Here is a 9,136-nt window from a genome sequence, read left to right as displayed (position 1 = left end):
ATTTTATATAAGCTGTTGGCTTAAAAATAAAATAAATATTTTTTGTAATATAAGTTCATCGTTCGCCCGTTCGTTCGTTCGGGCGTCTGACGAGGGAAACAGCTGTTAATATCGATCTAAGAGTAACTCAGTACATCCTCAACCTATTCAAGGGTAGGGTCAAACCAGGAGTGCAATTAAAAAACTTTTTGAGCTGCTCCTAATTAGAAGTGCTTGATATTCAGACGTTGGTACTCCACTGTAATTGCTTTCAAATTAGTGAAACGAAAAGATGGCGGCTGTATAAAGAAGTGATTATGTACAAGTTTTAATTAAATGTACTCACTTTTAGTCGAAGGCTCTTCAATAAAAGCTTATGAAGGTTGAAAAATAGTTGCAGTCTGCGTGAAATTCATGATATCTAGACTTATAAATGTAACAGCTCAGTAGTGGATTTATAAATCAAGGTGTATATAAAAGAAAAGACGATTTTGAATGTCGTTTCTTTTAGATCTGTCAATAGCACCCACAATATACTATGTATATGCATACCCTGAATCGCGCTATTCCGACGTCATCGTCAGTGGACTCAGTGGTCAAGGATATAGACGCATTACGATAAATAATATAACAGGATGTTTTGTTAAAACAGAGTTTAATAAAAGAGTCATCGGCAGCTAGTCTTTTAATTATTTATAATATATAATATTTTAAATATAACAATAACAATAACTAACCTTAAAATATAATAATTAAAAGCAGTCTTTCGGCAAGGTCCCGAAGTTACTGGCATCGTTCCCCCTTTGAATAGCTAGACTAATTCTCTGTCTGATGTAGCTGCCAGCTCTTCGGTCTCTTGTGATGTCGACTAACCATGTTCCTATTTCCTTAAAAAGTCTTATATCGTTAGGACAGGACAAAATCATATTCGGAGAATAGCTAGCTTTTTCGACAGCATCACAAGCCGCACCAGCTCCGTTGTTGGAACAGAGAAGAACAGATGCAACGTTTGTTAGAAATCACAACACATTAAAAAAAAACTAAAATTTATTCGTTGAATTTTAAGTTACCGCTAAAATCTCTGTCTGTGTATCAAACTATGGAAAGAAAGACACAACCAATTAGTAAAATATGCAAAAATCTCGCTTTCGCAAGTAAATTTGCACAATTATATCCTTATTACACTGTTCCAGGAATCGCAAAATAAACGTTTTAGATGCGTCATCTACACGGAGTGGCACTAATGAACCGTAGACACAAAAGTGCACATTTTACAATTTTGACGTTCGCTAACGATGCTACAGCTGGGAGACATTATTTGCTTTCAGAAATTCCTCGACTAAATCTTTGCAGTTAAATGAGAAATATATTTTTTCTTATATACTGCATCGACGTTTGAAGATGCTTTACAGCTGTTTTAATGTTGGTTAATGTCTATTGCTGTAATGTTGGAGTCACCGAAAAACTTAAAGTCATTAAAGTTTTTATATCATAGGAGTCGAATGGTCAGAGGGCTCATCTGATGTTAAATGATACCGCCGCCCATGGACCCAGACCTCTTTGCCAGAAGGCTCGCAAGTTCGTTGCCGGCCTTTAAAAATTTGGTACGGTGTTATCTTGAAGGATCCTAAGTCAGATTGATTCAGAAATACTTAAGTAGGCAGCTGGTTCCACATAGTGGTAGTGGCAATAATTGGCTTAAAGAACGCTCAGTTGTGGAAAGACGTCGAGGTGATACAGGTATTCTGCCTTGACATCCGATACTGAAACTCCGGTAGTAGTTCGAACAACTCCTCAGAACACTCGCCATGGTAAATGCGGTAGAAGATGCAGGGAGACCTGACATCAAGGCATCAAGCCGCACGGAAAGTGACTGGTCGTTGACGATTCATTTCCACTTTTGCCACAGGAACTTTACAGCCTAGTAATAAAAGGTAGCATTTAAAACCTTACACGCTCGCCGGTATCACGAGCAACAATTTGGTATATAATTTGACTTTCCAAATTCGAATATTTGAATTGGACCCTTAGAACCTAGGACTGGACCACCGATCAAACTTATAAAAAAAAATCAAAATTAAAAAAAAAAACAAAATTTGTTAATTCAATTTATATGCGACTTAAGGCATACTTATGAATGTCAAAAACGTCGCACTTTTATATTATATTGGTTTAAATTCATACTGGGACACAAACAATGAATGCATGAAACCAGTCATTTTAACTAAATGTTTAATGAGACCTGCTTAATGACTTGCAAGGCAGATGGCTAGCGTTCCACATTGGCTTTTCCAGAGTTTTTATTTTGACATCGTAAAAACTTAAATCAGGAATTATGCTTTCAATTGTTCTCGTCTTTTGCTTTTAGAATTGCATTTTCGTTTTACTTATATTATTTCAAAACTTAATACGTAAAGAAAAATTACCAACAAAATTATTAGCTTTTTTAAGACACTTCGTTGAAAAAACCAGTATGTAATAATTGAATAATAAAGACGCCAAGCATTGTCTAGCAAACTTTACTCAGGGAACCTTCTTATATAAATAAGACGTTTTTTAAATTCAATCTTTATTTTTATTTATAATTTAGTCCTTTCAACGCAAACTATGTATTTTTAACACAATTCTTTGGTGTAAGTAGATTTTGTTTTCTCTAAAATATATTATAGATTCAAACTTAGTTAAAAAACGAATTTTATATCTACGGGCCTTTTTATTAACCGAGTGCATACATGGACATGTATTTTAAACGTTTGAAAAGAAACTTTATGCTATAACACTGTACTTTTCAAAAGTAATGTAGCTAGTATGGAAGCCAGCATTCAATTCAGTACATAAACAGTGAATCGTGTGAATGGTATATTTAGTTAGTGAAACTGTGCAAGAAATTACTTGGACTTTGAGCTACATCTAGACCAGATTTCCTGTTGGATGTTATTAAGCTTTCGAATAAATTATCGGAATATTTAATGACTTGAATTACGTTTATTTTTTTCCACGCTGCATATTTTAAGTGGAATATTAAATTCACTACACCTTAGCAATAAGTATGTATTAACTTTTTTGTTTAAAAAAAAGCCAACAAGTTCATTGTTAGTAATTATTATCTGTTCATGCTGTATAGAAAAATTGATATATATTACTCAGATCAATTGGATTTTGTGACAGTTATAAGTCAGTCAATAAAATTAATTAATACTATTTTACATACTTTAAGTATTTTTAACGGTAGTCAATCATAAGTAATTTGAACAAAATAACAACCTGTTGACGAGGTATGGAATGTAGTGTATTAAATTTAAAACTAAAAGACAAGATTAGAAGAAGACAATTTAAAAAAAAACACAAAAACTATAGCAAAAATCTAGAAGGAAATAGCCGTGCCACACCGCACAAAACTAGCTATTTTCGTATAAAATTATAATATGTGTATATTTTGTATATAGTATGTTTCTCGGAATAAATGAATCATAATTATTATAACGACTTCAATGAAAATCTATATATATAAAAGAAAGTCGTGTTAGTTACACCACTTATAACTCAAGAACGAAAGAACAGATTTGAGTGAAAATTGGTATGGAGGTAGCTTAGAGCCAGGAGACGGACATAGGATACTTTTTATCCCGTTCGACAGCGTTCCCGTGGGACTTGACATGAAACGTCAGTCACTATAAAAAGTGGTATAACAAATAAGAATCAGACTTGGAATAATAAAACGCAAATGATAGCTATGTAATTGACGTATAATGTCAGCTATGTAATGACGTATATATGACAATTTGATATTTGTAAGAAATCAATATTCAAAATATTTCTATTAAATAAATACGTTTAATTATTTTTACAATTTACAATTTAATTATAATGATAGTGCTATTGCCCATTCGTATAAACAGTGAAGAGAACTATAAAACTCGGTATTGTCGTATGTATACAGTTCATCCAAAGAATGATGAATGTTTCTATTTGTTGTTGTTTTCGAATGACGCATTTAATCGAGTATTGGAACGGGAACGTGAATATGATCACCAGGAATTAGATTTAGTAGTTCAAACGAATGTACCCCTGTTGAAATACCAACAAAAGGAAGTTTATGATACTTTAATGAAGGCAAACGATGATGAAAATGGTGGTTTATATTTCCTAGATGCCCTTGGTGGAACTGGCAAGACATTCCTCATGTCATTAGTTTTAGCAACTGTTCGGGCGAGATCCAACATAGCGGTTGCAGTTGCTTCTTCTGAAATAGCAGCCACATTGTAAGAAGGATGCCGTACGGCTCATTCAGAATTAAAATTACCGTTAAATCTTCAAACTATTGGAGAACCAACGTGTAATATTGCAAAACACTCAGCAATGGCCAAAGTTTTAGCGGCATCGAAAATCATCATCTGGGACGAATGCACAATGGCGCATAAACGTGCATTGGAAGCACTTAACCGAACATTAAAAGATTTACGCAATGAATCGAGATGTTTTGGAGGAGCAATGATTTTACTGTCTGGCGATTTCCGCCAAATACTGCCAGTAATTCCAAGATCTACGGCTGTCGACGAAATAAACGCTTGCCTCAAATCGTCAAATCTATGGCGCTATGTGACGAAACTGCAGCTGACAACAAACATGAGAGTTACATTGCTTACTGATAAAAAAGAAGAAAAAGAATAAAGATGTAGATGACCTGAACTACATAATGGTATGCGTTTGGTGGTTAGAAAATTGAAGAACAATGTAATTTACGCTACGATAATGATAGGAAAATTCAAAGGTGAGGAAGTTCTTATTCCGAGGATCCCGATGATCCCAACCGATATGCCGTTTGAATTTAAAAGACTTCAATTTCCGATACGTCTTGCATTTGCCATGACCATCAACAAATCACAAGGCCAATCCTTAAAAGTTTGTGGTTTAAATCTAGAACATTCATGTTTTTCCCATGGTCAATTATACGTGGCATGTTCACGGGTCGGAAGACCATCAGCGTTGTTTGTTTTTGCGCCTGATAATAAAACAAAAAATGAAAAAATGTGTATCACAAGGTACTTAAGTGAAGAGCAACCTATGTACTAAAATACAGAAATAATAATGAATGATTAGTGTAGGTATTTAATTTTTTTGTATTTTTTCCAATAAAAAAACCCAAACTGCTTATTTATTGCCATTAAGGCGGAACAAAGTTCGCCGGGTCAGCTAGTAATGAATAAAACGCAAATTTATTCAAGGCTCATGCGCACTCGTACCACCGAACTATGTAATACATGTTATTATATTCACTTTTAAATTCACGTTTATGGTCTGGTACTAGCGTAAATTAAAGACGATAATACTATTTTTTAATAATAAGTTTACAACTTGTCCACAAAACTTTATATTATTTTACTTTTTGCCTTAAAATTATAGTCTTGTGTAACACAATTACAGTTAACTGTTAACAGCAAGGGCTCTATTTACCAACAATTTTAGCTAAGTTATTGAAATCCGGCCAACCTTCATCCGTGTCGTTTTTCTTTTCTTTCTCTTTTAGTTCTCCTTTGTCTTTGAATTCACTATAAACAGTACTAGTACTTTTATCCTCGGGTTGTGCGGTCGTTGCTTGTAGTTCAGATCTGATCTTTTGATATTTAACTATAAGTTCTAAAATTTCATGTTGCATTCTCAATTTCAAATCTGCTGTAAGATTTTTCATAGCCATTCCAACGTATTGTCCAAACACAAAATCTTCAGATACTTGACGTGACAAGAACTCTCTTCCTAATTGTAATAAAACATCTTTAACCAGATTGCTGCTGGCTTTATTATCACTAGCATTGATGTTAGATGGGACTAATTTTCCATTACTTTTTGATAGTTTGTCGTATTTGGGTCTAATCGCTGGTGGTCCTACTGCCACGGAAACCACTTCATCATTTTCTATATCATCTTCGTTTAAAGGTGTTAGATGACCAGAAGGCTGTAAGCATATTTGAAATGTATTCTTGTGAAATAGATTTCATTGATTTGATCTCGTTTCATATCAAAAATCGATTTATTAATATATATTATATATGGTACTGTAAAATATGTTTTAATTTGGACATTTTTTTGCGTAATAATATTAACATTTAATCACCCACTTGCTTGTAAAGAATATGCTCTATGATAAGACCCTAGTGATTCATTTTTTAAATATTTCTAACAAATATACAGAAATGCAAAATACCCTAGTGCCATTTATTACGTCACGATGCAGGCCATACATCTAGTTTACATGTCCTATTGCGTCATTGTATAAGATTGACGAAGATCTATGTTGGCTCATTTACTTGTTACTAGAAACAAGCCTACAAAATTACGTAGTAAAGAATATATATAACATACCTTTTTTCTTAATTCCTTTGGTCGTTGTGAAGTAGCGCGTTTTCTTGGTTCACCTTCTCGAGGCAGCATGTGTCGTTTTGTGTGGTAATGGTAGTCCCCTCTTAAATTACGAGAATACCGCCTGTCTTCTAATGTTTGCCAAGCTTCCTGAATATCAGCTAGATTGAAATGTTTTGTCATATCGTGTTGAAATGACCAATTGTACCAAAATATCATCGTGAACTAAGAATAATTCTGGCAAGTTGTGTGTGAAATGTGTTTTAACTAAAAGTGTTTTTTATATTTACTTATTTCATAATCCTACAGCTAACATAAATTATATGTAATAACAAAAAGATGCACTAAAATATAGCCAGAGATGGAATACACACAACTCAACAAACAGGTTAAAAAATTAACAAAAGGAAGCCAACAAATAACTATTATTCAATACATTTAACTAAGTGGTGCTTAATTTGGCTGTGTTGTGTGGATGTAAAAATGAGGAGTACGTGAAAGTGTGTGTGTGTATGCTCATGATGCAAGTGATTTTGCGCTATGAATATTCTTAATACGTCTTTTACCCATATTCCGCGAAAGCTTAAACAAGTCAAGGCTTAAAAATTGTTCGTTGTATGTCCGGGCGGTGCGATACAAAACTGAGTTTTTGCATAGTTAGTGTTGATGTGAGGAACATGAAACAAAGAACGTTTACGAGTCTGGTGGCAGGAACAAGGAAGGGCAACTTTTCTAGAAGGGAGCTGAAATTAATTTTATTTGAGATGATGTCATGCAGTAGGAACTGTATAATATGAAATTTACGGCTCTATAATTTTAAAGGAATAATAATTTGAAATGTGCATTTTAAAATGATTAATAAAAGATTACTTACGCTTAGTATGAATGATGTTAAAATTAAAATCGACAAATACACGTTCATTGTTCGTAATTTTTGATTTCCAACTGTTGATGCTACGCACAATGCTAGTATGATCATGATTTTGTTGATAAAACATTCTTAAACAATGTACAACAACAATGATCTTGAAGACTCTTATGAAGGATACTTGTTACATATTATTTTTATTATCATATTTTCTAACTCAAACTAAAAAAAAATACTAAAAAAGTGGCGTAATCCTAAACAGGTGGTAAGTTTAAACAAAAAAGAATGGACTTTTCTGGCTATGTGACAAATATCGCATCGAAATGGACATGCTTTTGTCATTCACAAAATGGCGTGTGTCAGACACGGAAGCCTATAGAATAAAAAACTAACTACGAGAAAAACCCGAAATCTGAATCCAAGATCTTGCTTGCCACTGATGATCTAAACAAATTCTATGATTGTCCAACTAATTATTTAATTTGAAATGAAATCCATAGATAATATCATAATATAGCTTCTTAGCTTTACATTATACATACCAATTTTCAACAGTATTTACTAATTAAAGGGCGCAGGAATGCGTGAAGCGAGATGCGACAATATGGTTGAAGCTATGTGCATTTGATTGAACACTACAATATATACAGTTAAATTAATAATTAATATTGTACTTCCTTTTATTTATTACGCAAATAAGAAGCAGTTCCCCTGGGATAGATGTAATCTACGCCTACGGACGTGGCGTGGCCTGGGCGCGAGAAACGCTAAAATTAGAAGTTTAACATTAATATTGTACCAAGTAATAGAAGTAATCTTATGTCTTTAAACGAGCAATTCTTGTATATATATATAGCTAGGAATTATTTCTAGAAAATGTCATTTTTCTCGATAGAATTCCTCGTTTAAAGATGTCAGTCAAATAAACATTTGTTTCATCATTGTATTAGTATGTTATTCGTACTTAAATATAATTTTCAAAAAACAATTAATGAAAAAAAATTATATCGAGCAAAGCTCGGTCATCCAGGTACTGGTTTATTGTTACGCAAAGTGCTGTCAACCTAGAGGTGGTCTCAGTCTCTGAATCAAACCTATACCAATAGATTTTTCTTTATCTGTTATATATGTTCTTGTATAGGGAATGAAAACGACATAAGGCGGGTAGAGATGGCCCATCAGCTCAATTATATATATTCCACGAAACGGATATAGGAATGTGTATAATAATAATAAATAATAGGAACTTTATACTAGTAGCTTATGATCAATAGAGCTTTAACATAAAGTTTTGAAATAGTCCAAGGTATTATAAAAGTAATTGTGTGACGGGTGGATGGTTCACATCTTTGTTTACAAAAGAAAGAGACAGACGATCAATTACATCGTGTGAACCAAACACGTGGTATTTACTTTCGAAAAGATAAAACTTTTGACACGAGAACGCTTTTGAAGAAAACTTGGGAAACGCACGATTGTACGTACGAAAATTGCTCCTAAGTTTAACAAAGAAAATTCAATTTATTCTCTAAAAGAAGAATTAACATAGTATTGTGTTTTATTAACATAGTTTTTACACATTTAAAGAAAACACTTTTTTACCGGATTGAAGCTATATATTATTGTACACTGATAATTATTTAACATAATTTTAAATTTATCCGACGTTTCGCGTGTTTTACAGCGTGCGTGGTCACGGTGACTGAAGACAAAAGATGTTTAATTTCAAAAAAAGTATCACAGCTTTAAAAAAAAGTTGTATTATTTGTATTAAATTCCCAGGAGTTGGTATCGACTAAAAGATGAAGGGTTTCTGCAGAAATTGCTCACGGTGTCCTCCATTATGTTAAATAATTATACAATAATAGTTTACAATAATACATAGATTCAATCTGGTAAAAAAGCTTTTTCTTAAAAAGAAGAATTAAAATT

General features: G+C 33.1%; 1 protein-coding gene across 1 annotated transcript; it reads right to left on the bottom strand.

Annotated features, from left to right (window-relative positions):
- Positions 1-5,425: 5,425 nt before the first annotated feature.
- On the bottom strand, positions 5,426-6,538 carry LOC111001539. Its single transcript, XM_022271469.2, has 2 exons — positions 6,340-6,538; positions 5,426-5,932 (listed from the first exon to the last, which is right to left on the bottom strand). The coding sequence occupies exons 1-2, from the start codon at positions 6,517-6,519 to the stop codon at positions 5,426-5,428; spliced, it is 687 nt and encodes a 228-aa protein (XP_022127161.2). The 5' UTR covers positions 6,520-6,538.
- Positions 6,539-9,136: the final 2,598 nt, after the last annotated feature.

This window comes from Pieris rapae, chromosome 8, assembly GCF_905147795.1.
Source record: "Pieris rapae chromosome 8, ilPieRapa1.1, whole genome shotgun sequence".
NCBI classification, from domain to species: Eukaryota; Metazoa; Arthropoda; class Insecta; order Lepidoptera; family Pieridae; genus Pieris; species Pieris rapae.
Note: the sequence above shows the minus strand (reverse complement) of the source record. Positions and strands in the feature narration are given on the sequence as shown.

Bases quoted from the DNA above. Each gene is read 5' to 3' on its own strand.
- LOC111001539 (XM_022271469.2), bottom strand. From the start codon at position 6,519: ATGACAAAACATTTCAATCTAGCTGATATTCAGGAAGCTTGGCAAACA. The intron at 5,933-6,339 runs GTATGTTATATA...ATATGCTTACAG, and splicing joins CAAAGGAATTAAGAAAAAAG to CCTTCTGGTCATCTAACACC.